We start from the raw sequence: 21,757 nt of genomic DNA on the forward strand, positions 1-21,757 counted from the left end.
TACATAAAGCATTGGTCATGGATTTCTACTTTGATCAATTTTAGTTGCGAGTTTTGCAAGAATAAAAGAAGTTTAGAATTTAGGCAATCATAATTATTTTAAGTATTTAAAAAAAGTAAATTAAACAGCGTGTAAACGTCCCGCTGCTGGGAAGAAAATATTTTAGGCGATACGTTAAATATATAAATATATTATTTATTTTGATAATCGTTTTGCTAGACAATTTACTTTTATTACGATCGCGCAAACGTCAATAATATCAATTATTACAATTTTGTCTGTTTCTCTTAATTTTGCTTCGTACACAGTTTTGTTAATAATAATTATATATTGTCATCGTATGCTGTTTTAATAAGTTTATTTTCATTTCAGAACTCAAGAAAGTAGTAATATTTTAGATAATTTGCTTTCTCGTATGGAACAATATGCTAATAATTTAGAATCATTGGTAAGCGAACGCACACAGGACTATTTGGAAGAGAAGAAAAAGTGCGAGGAATTGTTGTACCAGTTACTACCAAAGTAAGTATCCTGCCTCTTCCCGTTATGACCAATTTTATCAGACGAATTTGCTTGTCTAAATTATATTTAAAGCGAAGTAAATATTCCAATGCTGGGAGTCTTCTGTTGAGCAGAAGATTTGGGATTTATTCCACCATTCTGTAGCAATACGGATCGATTTGGTAGAATTTCATCCAATTTCACGATGATTTCGTTCACTGCCCAGCATGATAAGAAATTTAAACACAAATTGAACACACGAAAAAATAGTGTGTAAACTTACCAAAGTTTGATAATGTCACCCATATTTCTCAAGAACTTGGACATTATATATATAAAAAAAATATTATGAAGATTATTGTCACATTTAATAATTTTGTTAATAGGTCAGTAGCCTCTCAATTGATCAACGGGGAGTCTGTAGTTGCTGAAACGTTTGAACAAGTAACCATATACTTTTCTGATATCGTCGGATTCACGGCATTATCTGCAACATCAACCCCTATGCAAGTCGTTGACTTGCTCAACGATCTGTACACGTGTTTCGATTCTATCGTTGAGAACTATGACGTGTATAAGGTTAGTTCTTACATCGGTATTTTATAAAATAACGATAAGAAACAAGGTATTGAATTTGTCAGGAAATTCTCAGATTAAAATTCACCCGAAAATTTAAATACGGGCTCAACTCTTTTAATTTGAGGTATTTTCAAACTAGTCTATAGTCGCCGTGTCCGAATAACATAAGTTAATTGATAGATAAGAGTTTCAATTTAATTTTTGCCGATTCTTATCTTTAGAGTATACGTAACCTGTCCTTTTAGCTTAGTTTGATTTGTAAATTAATTAGGTATTAAAAAATCGATTTGAGAATATAACAAAGTTATTAATTAGGCAAAAAATCCTTTATTGTTTACTAAAGTGTTTTGATGAAAATGTAATGATGATGTTCATGAATAAGAGATAATTTCAGGTGGAAACGATAGGTGATGCGTATATGGTAGTTTCTGGTCTACCGGAACGCAATGGCACTCGACATGCTTGTGAAGTAGCTCGCATGGCACTTGCGCTTTTGAACGCTGTACGGCGCTTCAAAATCAGACACCGGCCGCTTGATCAGCTGAAGCTTCGTATTGGATTGCATTCTGGTGAGACATTATTTATTATATGTTAATTTTTTTCTGTTGTTATGGTTGAAAAAGCAATTCAGAAATTTAAAAATAAGAATTTCTTCGATTGTATACTATTTATTCAGTAAAATATTAAATACAGATTTAAATAAGATATAATATCATATATGTGAAAGTGACCCTGTATGTTAAAATCTCACGAAACCTCATAACAGATAACATATATCTGTTAAGAGGTAGCCTCAGCAAGTTTGAGCCCAAAAGACATATTGAGAAAACAATTTAACAAATCTTTATATAATATATATGTTACTATAAAAGCTCGAACTACGGTAAATTCTAAGATTTTCCAGTAAAACCTAAGATTTACCGATTATGAATGGTAAATGTCCATAAAACTTTGGGATTCGAACTTTTACCATCATTCACTTGGTATATCTTAGGATTTACATGTTAGGTTAGGTTAGGTTGGAATGGTAAAAGTCCGAAAAAGTCGCCCCTTTATAATAAATACTTACATTTACCAACTCATGTCGGTAAATCTTAGGTTTTACTGAAAAATGTTAAGATTTACCTTAGTTCGAGCTTTTACAGTAACATATATACAAAAAACACAAGACAGCTAACAGATATGAGGCTACTGTTCAATTTCATTTACCCATAGAGTGTGAATAAAAGTTCAGAAAGTCGAAAACGTACAAATGTATGTTGAGACGTGTATGTATGTGTGTGTGTGTGTGTGTGTGTGTGTGTGTGTGTGTGTGTGTGTGTGTGTGTGTGTGTGTGTGTGTGTGTGTGTGTGTGTGTGTGTGTGTGTGTGTGTGTGTGTGTATTTGTACTGGTGTTAATTTTACATTTCATTTACATCTTGTTCTCAAATTGACGTTTTAAATTACAAGTCTTTTTGATATTTTTATTTAACAAAAATTTAGGAATCTAGTAATAAAACAATAATTAAAACCAATTAAATGCCAACCGAATGCCAAGGTTATCGTCTGATATCTGCAATGTAGTTAACAAAATTAAACTATAAAAGTTAGTTCAACTTCAGTAATAATGTATTAATAACGTTATGATATTACACGCGTCGGGTATATGAAGCAGTTATTTTTTATATTTATTTTTTATTTTAGTTATTGAATTTAAATAAAATTATTTAATTTAAACACATAATTAACTACTTTTATACTTAACCACAAAGAGCAACAAACGTATGAACACTTAATCATCCTCGTTTCAAAATTTTATTTAGTAAGTTCTGTTTATGAAGTCGGGCTTAATTTTTTTTTTTTTTAGTAATGTTGACATTATTTAGTACTGATAATTAGTTTTGCGAATATAGTTTTCGTTCGATATTTTCCTTTTGACATTTTATTTTCATTTTCTAGCTCTCTATTCTCATTTTTATTTTCTAGCCTCAGCTTATTTCGCGTATACTTTATGAAATTTATCAAACTATGTGAACAGCGGATAGAAAATGGCCGAGAAGTTTCTTTACTTTGGCAAAAATGTTATAAATAGACTCGTTTTATGCGGGAAAAGTTTACGACGTCATGTTATAAATTTCGCAAAGTCATACTTCCTGGGAAAATGTATTTTACAAAAAGGTCTACGAATATATTACAATTTTCAGTTAATACAGTGAGAATTTACGTGAAAACAATCATTACTGGTTATCGTACAATCTACATTTTCTACGACAAAATCAGAAGTCACTTCGATAACAGAAGATAATAATCAAACACTACTTTAAAGTATCGTTTTAATCAAATGAACAACTAAATGTATTCCAGTCAACAAAAAAAAAATACAAAGCACTTATGCGATCACAGTAAAGTTTAATCAATAAAACTTATTTATTAGCAAACATAATTTAATTTAAGTACTAAAGGTTTTAAAAACTTAAAATAAGTATGTTCCTTAAAATCCATCAAATACTGACGTTTATAATATATGAAACAGAGAATTTAATATTCTCGTGTTATTTTATCGATGCAAACATTTGTCATAAAAGACACATTTACTTTGCGAAGTCGGCAACTCGGTGTTATTAGCTTATACCATTTGCTTAGTATAGTCATGTTAGTCGTATTAAAGTTAAAATATTATTATAAGACCTCTTTTATTAAAACCATCTCGCCTCTGGAAGGATATGTTTTGATTATGTTTTCCTTATATTTTTTTATTTATTATTAGATTTCTTACTTCGCTTCGCTCGCGTTTTGCTGTTGGTTATCGGATAATATTCACAGAATATCTTTAAAAATTATAGCATATGTGTTATTCTAATGTATATGCTACTCGTATATTATTGTTGTTTTAGCGTGAAAGAATGACAAACATAAATATATACAAAGTTTCGCCTTTATGATATTTACATTATATTTTTTACATTAGCAGCCTGTAAATTTCCCACTGCTGGACTAAGGCCTCCTCTCCCGTTGAGGAGAAGGTATGGAGCATATTCCACCACGCTGCTCCAATGCGGGTTGGTGGAATACACATGTGGCAGAATTTCGTTGAAATTAGACACGTGCAAGTTTCCTCACGATGTTTTCCTTCACCGTCGAGCACGAGATCAATTATAAACATAAATTAAGCACATGAAAATTCAGTGGTGCTTGCCTGGGTTTGAACCCGAAATCATCGGTTAAGGTGCAAGCGTTCTATCCACTGGACCATCTCGGTTTTATGATATAGTAAGAATGAAATAAAATAACTCAAATCTCCGTACAGAAGTAAAGAGATTCTCATGTTTATTTATCTTTACAGACTAATGAGCTTTGATGATATATTCGAAAAGTTTGAATTAATAAATAGCTCGCCTGCCACTTAAAAACAACGCTTGGAAATTTACCCTCAATACACGAATGTCTATTGTTTAACTCAAAAAAAAAAGTAGTGTATAAAATTTACAAAAAAATCACGTTTTATAACATCGACTTTGTGTTCCTTTTTAGTGTACCACGATATATACAATAAGCAAGAAGTTAATAATAGTACAATATTTTTCTATGGCTTTAATAACCGTTGAAGCAATATCTAACTTATATAAAAGTACATAAGGATAAATTTCATTTAATATAAATACAAAAAAAAACATTGTGGCAATTTGATATGCAAATTGCAAAGAATAATATAACGAAAAGATGCTTTTTGAAAAATTCATCGAATAAAAAATCAAAATTGATTTTGGTTGATATAATGTAATTTGAACAAAAAGAGAGGAGTAAAGATCAAACAAAAGATTGAAGGGAAAAAGTATCATGTAAAAAGCTTTGCCTCATAAATAATACATCAGAGGATACCGTAACGATAGGTTTCAGGCAAAGGCAGTGCGCAGTTGTGGAGAAAAAATCACCTAAATTGCTTTTACTTTGAAAAATTTAACTGATGAATGGAAAGAGTCGGATTTGGAATAATAAACACTAAAAATATTTCGTGGTCTATATAATTTTATATTGTAAATTTATAACCTTGCCTTGAAGTATTTCTTAAACGCGTTTAATTTCCAGAATGATCCTTAAAATAAAGATGGTATTTATTGTTATAATTCTTATCGACATCACGTAAATTGCGCGGAAAGATAAAAAAATAATATTTTCAAAAACTACCTTTTTCAGCCTACAATATTAAAAGAAGCGCATTTTGAGTCAATATATTTATTGTAAAAAATCTTATTTACTGAATCGACTTAATGCAAATACTGAAATATGTAATACAGAAATAGAAATATACTATATTTTGTTACAGGACCATGTGTGGCTGGTGTCGTCGGTCTTAAAATGCCTCGTTACTGCCTCTTCGGAGATACGGTGAATACAGCGTCAAGAATGGAATCTAATGGCGAAGCACTGAAAATTCACGTTTCGCCCACTACGAAGGCATTGCTTGATAGTTTTGGTACATTCAGGTTAGAGTGTAGAGGAGAAGTCGCTATGAAGGTATGTACTAAACATTTTATAACAAAAACTTTATAGTGCGATACAAAGATATTTAATTTTGCTTTTTTTAACCAGGGTAAAGGAGTTCTAGTCACATATTGGTTATTAGGAGAAATAATTGATCCAAATGCACCGAAAGAAAAGGCGCCATTACTAAAATTACAAAGTCAGTCAGTGGAGAGCGGGTCACTATCACATCTCACTCCATTCCGACAGCGTATGGATCAAACATCAAGGTCATCGAGCAGACGAGGTTCAGGAACATTCATACAAAAACAAATAGATATTAGTAAATTGGAGAAAGAAGCTCAGCCTATATTGCAAGTTATTAAGATGCAAAGGCAACATTCTGATCCAACTGAGCCTGTAACAAATGGAGTGGCAGAGACAGATGATGATAAAACCGTTTCAAATTCAGTATCATTAAATATAAACTCGCTGAATCATAATAACGTGAATCAGACTGGACAGCCTAAAGTTAAACTGAAGGACTGTCAGCTGAACCCAATCCGTAATCATAAACCGAATAACATAGGCAATAATAATTGGATACCTAAATTATCAACAGCGAGTTCCTTTGATAATGGAGCTAAAAAAGTAAATGAATGCCTCAAAGACTATAGTAGTGTACCTTTATTATCTAAAGCGGAAAAACCAAATGATTCAATTGTATAAGCGCTTATTGGTAGCAAAAACAGTACTTAATTCCTGTCTTATTATTAACGTTGTTATAATTGTATCGCTTCATACGGTTTGTCTCCTTCTAACATTTTAAATGTTATAAAAAAAGAAAGAGATACCATATAATTTAGTGGTACAAATAAAAAAATTGCTCCACGTTTAATAATAAGAGTAAATGTTAACAATAAGATTTTTGATTAGTAGAATCTTCTAAATGTTCACACGATACTGACACGATTTCTATCGGATTTGAAATATAATTAAAACAAACAATTTAGTTTGTTAAATATTTTACTGCTTTGAAATATTTAATTTCATGTTTTATTTCAGTTTATTCAGTTGAGTTATATATAAATATAGATTACATAGCGGTTATATTTGTTTGTGGCTCACCTGTCCTATGTGGAATTGCGAAAAGTTTTTTAATGCTGAAATCACTTCAATCCATATATTCGACTTCCATTAAAATATAAACAGCTGTATTTTTCACTTTTACATCCACCGTTAAGCTTATCTTAGAATTATAAGCTACTGAATAAGGCGTTTTATAATCTTTTATATTGCATTTTCTTTCACGACCGACCTAAATGTTGTTTCTTTAATATTGAATTTATTTTTAATATTTATTATAAAATAATAATGAGAATTTGTAAATAATACTTGTTTTTATTTATTGTAGATACTATGGCGTTAATTGTAATTTCATTGTGATCTAGTAGGTGGTGTAATTGTGGTATATGATAATGTAAACAGATGAAAATCAATGTTTTAAAATATAATAGCAAATAAATGAGTGAGAATCGTATATCGTGTTGTTTTATTAATCATTTATAAGTATAACATTTAAAATACCTTAAAGTGATAGCTAACTGCGCTAAAAATATTATTGTTCAATCAAACACAGATCAATTTTCCAATTCGTCACTCATATAATTCGAACTCCTTCCAAATGGTCAGAGTCGTCATTTCTGACGATTTGGAAGGAGTTCGGATCCATGACTGTTGATCTATGCGCTTTTGATTGTATTATTATTACGGAGTGTAAAATATCATATCATTAAAATAAATAGAAACTCAAGATTAAATTAATGAAATGAAATATTGTCCAGTTTTTTATTCATTGTTACACATTTTATATTAAAATATTAATATGTTTATTATGAAGATGTGATCAAACAATGATACAACTATAAGATATTCATATATTTACATATAATATATTTGTTATACTGAAGTCGAACCGCAAACGGAACATCGCCGGATATTATTCGCTAAATTGACCCAGATTTAGCACATCTGGTAAAATTAAAAAACAAATAAGATAATTTGTATTGGATGGAATTATTCCAAAAGGATATTTATTGGAATAACTGAAGTAATCGCCTTTAAAGATTCCACTTTTAGCTTATAGCTCCTATTTTTTCCAGGTGGTTTGGTTTCGTTATGATACTTATTCTATCAAGCTTTCACGCAAAGGAAGCCTTTTCTCAATAGAAAAATTGTCCTAAGCAAATAGATTAAATGTTTAAAAATATAATAAACTACAATTATTGAACATGCAGTCTTAAAATAAAATTAAAATAAAAGGAAATGAACTTTTGAAAAATGAATTGAGTTTCTGAAATACTGATCGATGTCAAATTAGCCAATATTACTTTAATCAGAATTGTTATTGACGGATGGTCCATGACGTAATAGACTATTAATGGTCGTACAGTATTTAGTAAGATTAGTAAGTCAGATATTTATGAGCGCTTCAAAATCTGGGCTTTAAAGTGTCGATTGAAATTCTTTTTAATTTTTATACATATGGTAAGTAGTCACCACGTAACATAGGTATTGAAGCTTTAAGGAATATTAACCATTCCTTATATCACCAATACGCCGCCAACTTTGTGAACTAAGATGTTATATCCCTTATATCTATATTTGGCTCACTTACCTACTCTTCAAAATGGAACACAACTATGCTATCCCACCTACCCAGACGTAAAAAGTCTACCAGTTCCAAATAAAGTAAATTAAGTAGACAATTTAGTTCATGATTATAAATAATCAAGTCTCGATTATTTATTTATTTAAATACTTTATTGACCACCACAAAGTAAATGGGACAAAAGGCGGACTTAATGCCTGAAGGCATGCTCTGCCAGTCAAACTTTAGGTCAAACAGAAAACCAAGAAGGCGGTAATTAATAAATTTAAAAAATAATATTTAGTTTGTTGGTTTCATTTTAAACACAACGAGAAATAAATTTTTATTATAAATTATATCTCGAAATAACTTTCTGAATGAATAATTCTTAAAATTTGAATCAATTATTTTATTTTGTAAGTTCAAGGTCGCAAGTTCAAATCAGTGCACTGCGGAATCTGTTTCATTAGTATTTGTTATTCATTTAAGCATAGTTGTTTATTTTATATTTATCTATTTGTAATGAGTAAGGTGACTAGCTAAATGGGCTACTTTATGGTAAATGGTCAGCATCGACAATACTCCAACCCTGAGAATTATGAAGTCATGTATCTTATGCCTGTAATTACACTGGTTTACTCACCCTTTACAGCCGAGATAGCCCAGTGGTTAGAACGCGTGCATCTTAAGCGATGACTGCGGGTTCAAACCCAGGCAGGCACCACTGAATTTTCATGTGCTTAATTTGTGTTTATAATTCATTTCGTGCTCGGCGGTGAAGGAAAACATCGTGAGGAAACCCGCATGTGTCTAATTTCAACGAAATTCTGCCACATGTGTATCCACCAACCCGCATTGGAGCAGCGTGGTGGAATATGCTCCAAACCTTCTCCTCAAAGGGAGAGTAGGCCATAGCTCAGCAGTAGGAACTTTAAAGGCTGTTAATGTAATGTAATGTACTCACCCTTTAAACTGGATCACAAGAATACTAAGTAGTGTACTGTTGCACCTCATGCAACTTTTTGTTTCAATATTGTAATTTTTAGTTTTAAGTTTGGGTGCAATAAAGTATAAATAAATAAATAATAAATAGTGCTGGTTAGCGGTAGAATAAGCGATGAGTGGCTCGTACCCAAAGGTGCTCCAACAAAATCTTACTACCAAATAAATGCATAGTCATCCATAATTCCAGTAAATGTAGAATCATTCGACGTCGTTTCTAAAGTACTTTACATTTTATGAACATACCATTTGTTATTTTCAGTGTAAGTTAAGAAAATAACTAGAGCCTAAAGTAGAAAGTTTCAAGTACATTTCAAATTTCTTCGACAGCCAACTCTCATATCACGTGAAATATGTATGTAGCAAAATGTAAATACAAGTCCATTTGCCTTAGGAAAAATACCATCGATACGTTGTTTATAAAATTAAGTTATGTATTTTTAAAACGTTACACAGGAATTTAACCCTTCTTAACGTGGATTTAGTGACTAGTCTTGTAATACAAAATTAAAATAATATTGGTGACTTTGAAAACCAAGTTTTATGATGTCTAATCAAACGAGCTCTAAAATTTTAAGAATAGTCATTACAATAGTTTCTTATTCAAACTTTTGTATAAAATCAAATAACTTTAAAATTTACTGAAATTTGGTAGAGTCGTTCAGGTATACTAAGATGTTATTCTGTTCGTGTTTTGGTCACAAATATTATCTTTAAAGATCAATCTAATGAACAGAAGATATTTTACTACCCAAGTGTGTGTGGCAAATCAGGTGCACTATAACCTATTCCATTTGAAGAAGGAGATAAACAAATCTAAAATTAACATATTCTATGCAATTTAATTATAGTTTTACTATATGATGCATTACAAGCTCCTGAATATTATGTATTTATTTATAATACAAAACTATTCCACTAAACTAAATAAAATAACTAAGAAAAACTTTGCCAAGATCAAAAAGCCATTTACCTATGAAATAATACATACGTAGCTTATTCAGGTATCAACCTATGGTATCATGTTAATTCCATGTCAAAGTTGTTTCTTTGACTTTGCTCTTCCTGTGATTGGAGTAGGCTATAAGTACTTACTGAGGCACAGGAAATCCAAATAACTTTTACTAGCCCGACCTGGGATTACAACTCCAAAACTTGGAGTCTTAAAAGAACTATCTTATATTAAATCTACAAAACATAATTGGATAAAAAGTACTTCAAAGTAATAAATAAATTTACGAACTAAATTAAAAATTGTGTTATATTCCAGAGAAAAAATCTAACATTTAATGATCAAAGTTTTTAATTTTTTAAGCATCTGCGAATCTTGTATCATTTTATGGAGTTCTTTGTTGAGAGCTGTTTTCTCTCAATTATTAAAGTTTGTAACAATCTTGCTTGGAAATGTGATTCTATTTTTAAAATTACAAAAATAGAATCATTTTACCAAATTTTTTTTTATATTACTTTCATTGATAAGAATATCGTGAACTTTTACAGCAATACTCGTAGAAGAGAGAAGATCTTTTGTTCTAATCTGGAGAAAAAAATAATCTTATTTTCCTTTGCTGCTTAAGAGCAGTTCGGTGAATTAACATTCGTAACGTGCCTTGTGGTGTCATCGGTAGAGACACGTCATGTCTTTTTGTAAATGATTTCATTCATCAGACAAAGTCAAAGTCTTTATTCAATATGGAAGTGTTACACTTGCTTATTGATAGTCAAAAATCTACTGATCTACTAATCCACTAGTACTAGTCCTCTTTGGTTGAAATCAGACCAGAGAAGAACCGGCGAAAGAAAACTGATTTTTGTCTTGAACTTGAAGAAATTAAAAAAAAACCAATCGCTAGCTATTAAGACTCAGCCTTTAACAGCCTTATTATTACCTATCTTTATTTAGTAGATATAGTTTTATTACCGTGTTAATCTAGTGGTTATTCCATTATACCGTATATCTGGAGTTCCTGAGCTAAAAGTTTGGGTCGGGCCAATAAAAAGTTATTGGGTTCTATTGATAGATTCACGTAGACACCGTTCAGTTTTTCAGGATCTTCTATGTCTCATATATAAGATATTTCTACGCCTATGTTTTTCTCAGTTGCTTGGGATTTGTCGTCTGGAATATAAGTGTTCATTTATACTTTTGTTTTGTTTTTTTTTTTGTTATTGCACACTTTTGTTAATATACTATATTATATATAAAATGCATGCAAATAGTGTACTAGTCTCTTATGAGAATGGCCGTGAAGAAAATTGATCAATACAACATCACAGTTACCATAATCAACCTAATTTACCAACCACAACTTGGCTTATTCCGATGTATAAAAATGTTATTCCTTTTAGAAAAGTACTTGAGTAAACAGACTAACTGATAAATAAACAAAGGTCAGTTTAATAAAATCTTATTCGTTGTATCTCTTTTATTTGTAAATTATACTTCTTTTTTTAATTTTCCAACCAGAAGTGATTCGAACTATTGATTTCGGACGGAAATATATACTCGAAATAGTTTTATTGTACACGTGCAGAATTACTTGATAACTTTTTGACCTTCACGGTCGAACACGAGATGGATAAATCGTTATAAACATACTGCATGTTACCCGTCACTCCCGTTATATAATACCAGGCTAACTCACTGTCAAATTAAGTCATGGTCGGCTTGATCGGAATTGGAATTCAACAGAACTAATTAGTTAATTAGTAACTAATTACAACCGCTGAAAGAATATGAATAAAATATAATATAAACAATGATAACTATGAAATATTTACGGCAAAAAGGAAGAGACAGCCTCCTGACGTTTCGTCAAAAAAAAAATCACGCTGTTTGTGTAGATAGCTTGTTCTTGCCTAGAGATTAATAACAGCATAGTAGATGTAGCAGCAAGGTGATCGATCAAGGTGAACACCATGTACATACATACATCTATCGAATTGAAAATGCGATGCTCTCTTTTTGTTTAAAGTGTTTCGTGAAATTTTGTTTTCTAAACTATTTTTAATTAAATGAATATCTTACAAATTATTGTAAAGGTAAATGTTAGTATCGTTTTTCAAAAAAATAAAGAGTTTTCTTTATGAAATAATTGAAAGCATAAGAGGACATAAGAAGTAAACAAGCCGCTTCATAGTACATAGTTGTGACGTATGCAAATACTACCTCAACTTCGTTGATCTAGCCGCTGGCTTATCTTTATATATTAATACCGCAACCGATTTTTGTCACCGTGATTATGGGACGATAGCTGCACATAGAACATCGGTTATGGTCGTATTTTAAAGAGCTCCAACCGAAGATGTGCAAATTAAAGAGTATTCTTGATTGTAATTTACTAAATAGTTAAGATTTAAGAAATAGTTAATTTTAGAGAGCGGGAAAAAATTACTGGCCGAGTAGAAAACGGCGCTATGGCTGTATAAAAAAAAAAATGTAAAACGTGCGAACAGACAGTCGTCAGTTTACAATAAAATTCAATCAAAACAAAACCCGTCATAGGTTTCGAAATTCCTAAAAATCTAAGTAATGCTAAATCATATGTTCGAAGCCTGAGTTGGGTCGGTAATTTCTGTTACATTCCCCTTCGTTGATATTCATAGTAGCAGCTCTGAGCCTCGAATTTGCACAACGGCGACTACCAGTACCTATCAGTCTGAACTCTACTCCATCAGATTATTAGAATTTAGAAACAGAGGGTACATACTTGTGCACTACAATACGTATTGGTTATATTAAAATAGCTACTCTAAGAATGGCCGCTTTGGTTGAAATCGGTCTGATTTATCATAACCATATAGACATAACTGCTCAACGACAAATAGGTAAAAGAAATAATAATATCGAGAGCATTATTAGCTACTGAGTTTTATGAGCGAAATTACTGCAGCCATTAAGTTCGTATAGCGATTGAAGTTAAGTAAAATAACAAAGCTTATCCAGATGATGGATCTAATTTGTCAACAACGTTGAACCGACTACGAAATAAATTTCATAAAATGGAAGTACCTAAAAACATTATTCTTGTGATGCGATTATGTTAGTGTAGTGATTGCACAGCATTTAATTAGAAATAAATACTGTAAAGAACAGGGAGACAAAGAAATCTCGTCAAACACACAGTTCGAGACCATGACGCATGCAAGTTTATCAAAACTTCAAGAAATAATGTATCTATTTATATATTGAGGCACATTTCCGTACTCTTAAACATACAGACATGCACGTCTATTTAGTAATTTTTTTTATTTTTACTGTTATTTTCGATATATGTTTTCCTGCAAAGTGGATTACTCCATTCCTGAAGGTAAGAATTAACTAACAGTTTTTTTTCGTAATAAACATGTCATATGCTATCGAATTAGCATTTTAACAATTCATTAGGAGTAAGGGCATTGACACCAACATTTTTATAAATTACAATTGTTTGATATCAATCAGAAGATCATCTATCACTATTTTGTATCAAATCTTTGATTTCAACTTCAATTCCTCTTTATTCCAAAATATGACAATACTCTGTTTTCATAATGTCGTCTAGTCTGTCTTATGAAATATTAAAACACTCAACTCGTAAAGAGTTCTTCGACTTCGAACTTGAAAAGTGAGACTCAAATAAATCTTTGTAATGTAAAATTTAAACTTCTAAGAATCAGAACATTATTCAGAAATTGCAACGGTTAGGAAAATTTAATTGTACCTTTCAGGATATACGTTGCTATAAAGTGTAATACCCCTCTTAAAATATTGAGTGAAATGGGAAGCGTAGTTCAGATTTGATGATGAATGCTTTTAACGGCGGAAAATTTTAAGGTAGGGTATCAAATAACGATTGTTATAATTAAATTAATAACCCTTATAAATTGAAGTAGTTAGTGGGCATATTTGTAAAATTGTAAGGGAATAGAAGATAATCATTTCAGATTGTGTGTTTGATTTTTTTATGCCATAGATTGGCAGACAAGCATATGGGCCACCTGATGGTAAAAAAAAAGACCCGCTGAGTTTCTTTCGCCGGTTCTTCTCGGGTCAGGGTGTTCCTTTTTCCGAACCGGTGGTAGTGTTTAATTTGACCATCAATAAGTAAATGTAATGCTTCTATGTTGAATAAAGGAATTTGAGTTTGAGTTTTTGAGTTTAAGTGGTCACTATAGACAACGGCGCTGTATGAATTTTTTTTTTTATTATGTTAGAGGTGGCAAACGGGCAGGAGGCTCAACTGATGGAAAGTGACTACCACCACCCATGGACATCTGCAACGCCGGGGGGCTTGCAGGTGCGTTGCCGGCCTTTCAGGAAGGAGTACGCTCTTTTCTTGAAGGTTCCCAAGTCGTATCGGTTCGGAAAAACCGCCGGCGAAAGCTGGTTCCACAGAGTGGTTGTGCGAGACAGAAAATGTCTTAAAAATCGCGCTGTTGTGGATTTTCGGACATCTAGGTGGTGTAGGTGATATTTTGAATTTAACTATTCCTTACATCGCCATTTTTACCAACCTTGGGAACTAATATGTTATGTCTCTTGTGCCTGTAGTTTCACTGGCTTACTCAGGGTGAGTCAAACCGGAATACAACAATTCTGAGTACTGCTACTTAGCGATATAATATCTGATGATTGGGTGGTACCTACCCAGACGGGCTTGCACAAAGCTCTACCATCAAGAAGAAGTGTTAGTGTGTGTCTATGTGTATGTGTTTGGGTATGTGAATTGAAAGTCATGTTTAATCGAACGAGAATACAAATATTTAAAAAAAAATGTCATTATTTTTGATTGAAATGTATTAAAACAGTATTTTTGTAATATAGACTATTTTTATTACTACTATTACTATTTTTTTAAGGAAATATACAATTTTTAATAAAACCCAAGAGAATCAAATCATTCTAGTTAAATATTTAGTGATATTTAGGTTCTACTCTAGAAGATGACCTTGGATCGGCAAACTTAGCTTAGGCACCCAGGAACGTGGTCGATGACATGAAGGAGGTGGTATAACCCGACTTGTTTTGAAAGGCGGAGAATCGAGAGCTGTCGGACTTTGGAAGAAGCCTATGTTCAGCTGTGGATTGTGATTTGATAATAATTGATAATTTAACTAATGAAAGATTTTATATCGGTAGCAGTTCCTTACATTTTAAATAAATTCTTAAACTGTATTTGTATTATAACAATTCTTATCGCGCGGAATCTTTATTCAAATAAGTAAGCAACATTCAAAGTTACTATTATAATATTGCCTGGTACATTACGACCAATCAGGGTAGAGAATAGGCGAGTGGGGTCTTAATGTTTCTGGCGGGAATTACGCAGTGGTAGTCTGTAACGAGAATCGATTTAATATGAATGGCGGGAAGCTGGTTCTAGGTGGATCATTGGAAGAGTTAATGTCAAATAAAAATGAGGTTGAGTGGGATCAGATCGGTGTTGGGTATCTACTACTCGATTGTAAATATTTGATTGAGTAACTGGGAAGTCATTACTGTGAAGCGATTAAATTGTACGACACAGTTAATATTTTGTTTTATGCTCAATCAACCCCGAGGACGCCCATAAGACCTGTAACCATTTATAATGATGCCAAGGATGATTTTCACCGAAAAGTTATTTTATAATTTCAACAACACCTAGACTGCGGAGTATGTTCTCCGAGAAGTAATAATGGCAGAGCTGCTGGCGCTTAGCTCTTAAAAAAACTCGTCGTTGTATATCGATTTAATCGGCAAGCAGCTAAGAATGTAATTCTATATAGTAACCAGTGCTAGCAATAAGCTCACGTCCTGCAAGAGAACCAAGATAGGATAATTATTGCGAGAGCTCCCTTTGCAGGGAAAACTCAACATAGTACACATGTTCACCGCTGGTGCCGGGAGCTAGTGATGTCACGCAAACGGACGTGACAAGAATTTGTATTACTGAGAGCAGAAGCGCTTTCCACTCCAGCGACTAGGCTTTGAGTTGAAGTGCGATCAAACCGGAGACACCCTTAAGATTGATAATTGGACGTTTCCCTTAAGGCTCAAATTTCAAAGCAAATCCGATATTATATGTGTATTTTATACGTATGTAATTATATCCGATATTCTCGAAACTAAGGAGATTATGGTCAATTCATAATTATTATGATTAAAGTTATAAAATAATTAATACTTCTTAATAAACTTCAAGTTTTTTTTTTAATAGAATAAATTTAACCAATTAATATAATCTACTTTGTTTTTTTTTTGCTCTCTTTTTGTCTTAGTCGTCTCACGCACACTAAGACATTATTTACAAGCGTAACTCATACTAATACACGGACGCACTCCAAGAGTAATTTAACGGAGAGGGACGTGCCTTCTTGAGTTAATAGATTTATACTTAATAGTTGTAATATTGGCATTTTATTAGCCAATAGATAAAATTATATGATATTGTAAGTTGTGCTGGCATTTTATTTCGTTGTGTGCGACTTACTTTCTGCCAATATATCAGATATATTTGTTCTATATTCTATACTGTTGAAACTCGGTAAGAAGATGTATTCTGTGAGCCGCATTAAGATTTTCACACAAAAATAGAAAAAAAAAACTATAAATTTTTGGGGTTCCCCATACTTAGAACTGAAACTTAAAAAATGTCTATGGATAGGTCTTCAAAAATGGTATAAAGGTTTATAGTATAATTTTTTTCTTAACTGAATAGTTTGCGCGAAAGACACATCCAAAGTGGTAAAATGTGTCCCATCCCCTGTAACTTCGAAGATCAGAGAATGATAAAACCAAAAAATATATATATGATGTACATTACCATGCAAACTTCCACCGAAAATTGGTTTGAACGAAATCTAGTAAGTAGTTTTATTTTAATCCGTCATAAATCGTAAACCGCAATTTTCCTTTCATTCAATCAACTCAAATATAAAAATAAAAAATTGAATGTCATAAACATAAACCTTGTTACTTGCTGCTACGGAACCCTTCATGGGCGAGTCCGACTCGCACTTGGCCGTTTTTTTTTTAATAATATAGCTGATTTTTAACCACTCTGCAATAAAGAGATTTTATAAGTTTGATGTATGTGTCTGTGGCATCATAGCGCGATGTAGAATATATTTTTTTTTATAATTTATAAAATAAACCTGATCAGATTCATCTGGCAGCATCATCTGTAATTTGAACATCAAACTCCTTACCTTACAACAGGGTATTTTATTTGAGCTCATTGGGAATTTTTCAATAAACAAAATGTTTTATATTAGATATAATTTTTAACAGATTTTTGACTCGTGGTTTTATTTAATATTTTTTTTATTTAAGTGCTTGACTGAATTTAATATATTGCTGTGTTATAATAAATATCCTCCAATAAAAAATAGATGGACAATTATTGAAGCTATTATAAGTGAAGATCCATTTTTAAAAATGTAACTCAGAAACGTTTACGTATATATATTGCGTCTTTGAGTGTTTACTTGGTGGTAGGGCTTTGTGCAAGCCCGTCTGGGTAGGTACCACCCACTCATCAGATATTCTACCGCCAAACAGCAGTACTCAGTATTGTTGTGTTCCGGTTTGAAGGGTGAGTTAGCCAGTGTAACTACAGGCACAAGGGATGTAACATCTTAGTTCCCAAGGTTGGTGGCGCATTGGTGATGTAAGGAATGGTTAATATTTCTTACAACACCATTGTCCATGGGCGGTCGTGACCATATACCATAGGTGGCCCATTTTCTCGTCTGCCTACCCTAAAAAAAGCCTTATAAAAAAGTCCTCACAGATTTCACGCAATGTCTTATTACCTCCATTGAAATGACACGGGTGGTTTATTATTCGCCCAAGGCATCGTAATTACGATTCAAAAGGGAGATGCTGCTGGCATTCTTGAACCAATTCACGCAGACATTTGTACATACATATATTTTTAACTTTGATCCGAATATATTTAATTAAATTATTATCTAACAATTTAATGAAGACTTTACTTAATACAGAGTAAGTAAACAAATTCAATGATAATGAGAAAAATTCAAGAGGCATTCATTTGGTTTGAAAAATTCTTAAAGCCTCATTAAAATTTTAAGTTCTAAAAAAATTTGACCAATTTCTTTCATTGTATTTTGTCTAATGTAAAAAAAAATTATACCGAAAACGAAAAAGGTTTTTTTATTACGGTTCCGCTTACATTTACCAAATATTAAAACGAAAGCTTTTAGTTTTAATGAGAATATCAAGTACATCTCCGTCTGATTAATTTATTGGAAAATTTTGGTAAAATGAAAAGAGGTTATTTGGAAAAACATATTTTTATTTTACTTAAAACTCAATATTAATTATTCCTTTTATTTACACATTTACAGCCTGTAAATTTCCCACTGCTGGGCTAAGGCCTCCTCTTCCTTTGAGCAGAAGGTTTTTGCATATTCCACCACGCTGCTCCAATGCGGGTTGGTGGAATACACATGTGGCAGAATTTTGTTGAAATTAGACACATGCAGGTTTCCTCACGATGTTTTCCTTCACCGCCGAACACGAGATGAATTATAAACACAAATTAAGCACATGAAAATTCAGTGGTGCTTGCCTGGGTTTGAACCCGAAATCATCGGTTAAGATACACGCGTTCTAACCACTGGGCCATCTCGGCTTATTTTATTTACATTTCATCATTCATCTCGGCTTTATTTACACTAACTAGTAAATAGGATTTCCAATAAAACCTTGAATAAAATACAATATGTCGAAATCGGCTTGGTTTTGTATCACCCCATCTAGGTACCAACCATTCATCATATATTTCACCTCCAAACAGCAATACTTAGTATGGTTATGGTCCGGTTGGAATTGGCGTGTGAGGCAGTGGAACTTTAGGCTCAAGGGACATAACATCTTAGTTCCCAAAAGTAGGTGTCATATTGGCAATGTAAGAAATGATGCAAATACGGAGCAAATCATACCATCCACCAATGATAGCATACCATCCACCAGGTAACTTGTTCGTCTGCCTACCTACTAGAATCCTATATATTAATAGCGTAAGCCCATTTTTGTCCCAATGATCAAAAGGGCTGCTATAAAAAATCGGTTATGGTCTCATTTTGAAGAGCTCCAGCCGTAGATGTGCAGAAAATTAAGGAGGATTCTTGATTGCAATTTACTAAATTGCTAGGATTTAACAAAGAATTAATTTTAGACTGCGAAAATAGTTCCTAGTTAGAGAGCGGTACTACGGATGTATAAGAAAAAAAAAAAGAAAAGTTAAACATACTAACTGATCTAATGTATATTATTTGATATTAAAAATTTCATTTAAAAGAGGTTTCATAGTTTTGGCGCCTAACTTCCTAAAAAATCTTTTGAATGAACGCGACGTTTCGCGGGAGACCCACGCAAGTAAAAAAATTAAAACGTAAACGTTCTAGCTGAACTAATGTATGCTAAATGTAGATGAGTGACTTGCAGTTTACAATGAAATGAAATCAAACAAAACCTGTCATAGGTTTCGAACTTTCTAAAAAATCTTTTGAATAAACGCGAAGTTTTGCGGGAGACCCATTAGTAAAAACAATCCTCACTAACCAAGTAATTTTAGCATTTAAATCTGTTGGTCCTGAGCCTGAACTTTTCCCGATTGTGACGGATTAGCCGTCCCATTGCATTGTGAGAGTGAGGGAATAGAGTCAACTTACGCCATTCTAATACGTACATATGTATATCCTATACATTTTATAATTATTATAGTTCTTGCATATCACATACCGACATTTCACGCTAGTGTTCTGAGTTCAGTTTCGAGTTTTTTTCTTACCGAATACCTCCGCTGTAGCCGTTATTGTGAGTTATATGAAAAATTCGAACAAAAAAAACGTCACTTCGCTTTTGTCACGTTTCGGCGTTTCTGTTTGTCGCCGAAGTCGTTAGCTCGTTGTTTGTCCATTGTGTTGATTGGGAAAAATTGGGGAAAAAATTGAGCGTGACTTACTAACAAAACATGAAAAATTGGGATGATTCGAAACGCTGTCATGTGTGATTTATTTTCTTTTGTGATATCTACCTCGTTGGTTCAAACTCTAGGTCGAAGTGACAGTAAAAGACCGTAGTCTGGAAGTTGAAAGTATGCACACACTTGGGCCTCGGTACGCACATTAAGCAGAGGACATACATATGCTTGACCACTCTCCAGTTGTCTGATTTGTCACTCTAAAGGCTTGTGCGAGGGACGACTTTAAGAATGCACCGGTGTTTGCTCACACTTGTACACCATAACATGTCCTGCGTTAGCTGGTTTCGCTTGAGTTTTGCCGCAGTGACCAAAATAGGTCAGTACGACATCAGGTTGAGTGCTAAATAAAATAAAAGGGTACTTTATTAATAGATTTATTATTTATTAAATATACTTTAAGATGTACTATTTCAGATGTCGTTCTATAAAAAACCCTCGCTTTTGTCTTTGCCAGAGTCGAATAGATATTGTAAAGAAATTCTTTGCTAACCCTCTTTTGCTCGCATATTGACATTGTCGATATGCTTTGAAAAACTCCCATTCCATTCTCATAGCACGGATTATACCTTACTTCTGCTAAGCTGTATAAATGAGTTACTGGAAACAAACTTAGGATAATTTTGTTTCCTAACCCATTTGAGTATAATTCCGGATTCCAATGACAGTAATATTTTAATGAGTCTCAGGGATTATACTAAGCTCCAACCATTGGAAAACAATTCGAATTCGAATTATCATAATTCAATATTGGATTTACTTTATTTGTTCTTTTTGGTGGACGGTCAAATGAGCCACATGATGGTATTGATCCCCACAACCCATAAACATTGTCACCATAAAAGTCGCCAATGCACCACCCACCATAGGAACTAGGTCGTTATGTCCCCCGCGGCTGTAGTTACAATGTTGCTCAAACATCATTTAAGTAAATTAAGATGATATTCTACTTCAAAGATTTGGTATAAATTATTTAGTATCATGTACATAAGTAAAAATAACTCCTAGCCTACATTATAAAAAAAAATGTAAAATGAATACTATTAGCTGAATTTTAACTCATTATTCATGTCAATTGTCTTGCAATTTATATGTACGTCTCGATATTTATATTCAATTGTATGAATAAGTAGACGTTACCCGCCCGCTTCACTGAGCGAAACTTAAGCCCTGGTTTGATTGATTTTTTATTACGGTATCCATGTTACTAAGAATGTAAATTTTTGTAGAAATTGTGGCGTGTTCCATTTTTAAATAATGATGATGAAACATTATGTTTTTCATTTCATTCTTTTAAACCATTTTCAAGCACAACTAGCTGACTATGAAAACCAAAATCAAAATATTCTTAATTCCAGCACCATCGGTTCGGAAAATATATTGTACTGAAAATAACAGGCAAGAAACTCAGCTGATACTATTTGCGACCAATTTAATTACACAGTATACGAGTACAGTACACAGTAAAGGATTTTTTTTAATATATATTGCAAATGTGTGTGTACAAGTGCACTTTCGATTCCCTCACTATGATAATCCGATGAGATTATTTATTTATTTTCTATTTCATATCTTAAAAATAAACAATTAAAATATCAAACTTCTGCA

The 21,757-nt window shown here is 32.4% G+C and overlaps 1 protein-coding gene across 2 annotated transcripts in view; it reads left to right on the plus strand.

Annotated features, from left to right (window-relative positions):
- Positions 1–7,061, plus strand: part of LOC113403788 (atrial natriuretic peptide receptor 1) — a 291,966-nt gene extending 284,905 nt beyond the window's left edge. For both annotated transcript variants that reach the window (XM_064217976.1, XM_064217975.1), the window contains 5 exons: positions 373–522; positions 888–1,080; positions 1,475–1,649; positions 5,385–5,575; positions 5,651–7,061. In XM_064217976.1, coding sequence (XP_064074046.1) covers positions 373–522; positions 888–1,080; positions 1,475–1,649; positions 5,385–5,575; positions 5,651–6,250 — 1,309 coding nt within the window. In that variant the 3' untranslated portion in view covers positions 6,251–7,061. The remainder of the gene's footprint in view (positions 1–372; positions 523–887; positions 1,081–1,474; positions 1,650–5,384; positions 5,576–5,650) is intronic.
- The last annotated feature ends 14,696 nt before the right edge of the window (positions 7,062–21,757 follow it).

Source organism: Vanessa tameamea, chromosome 20 (assembly GCF_037043105.1).
Source record: "Vanessa tameamea isolate UH-Manoa-2023 chromosome 20, ilVanTame1 primary haplotype, whole genome shotgun sequence".
Taxonomy (NCBI): domain Eukaryota; kingdom Metazoa; phylum Arthropoda; class Insecta; order Lepidoptera; family Nymphalidae; genus Vanessa; species Vanessa tameamea.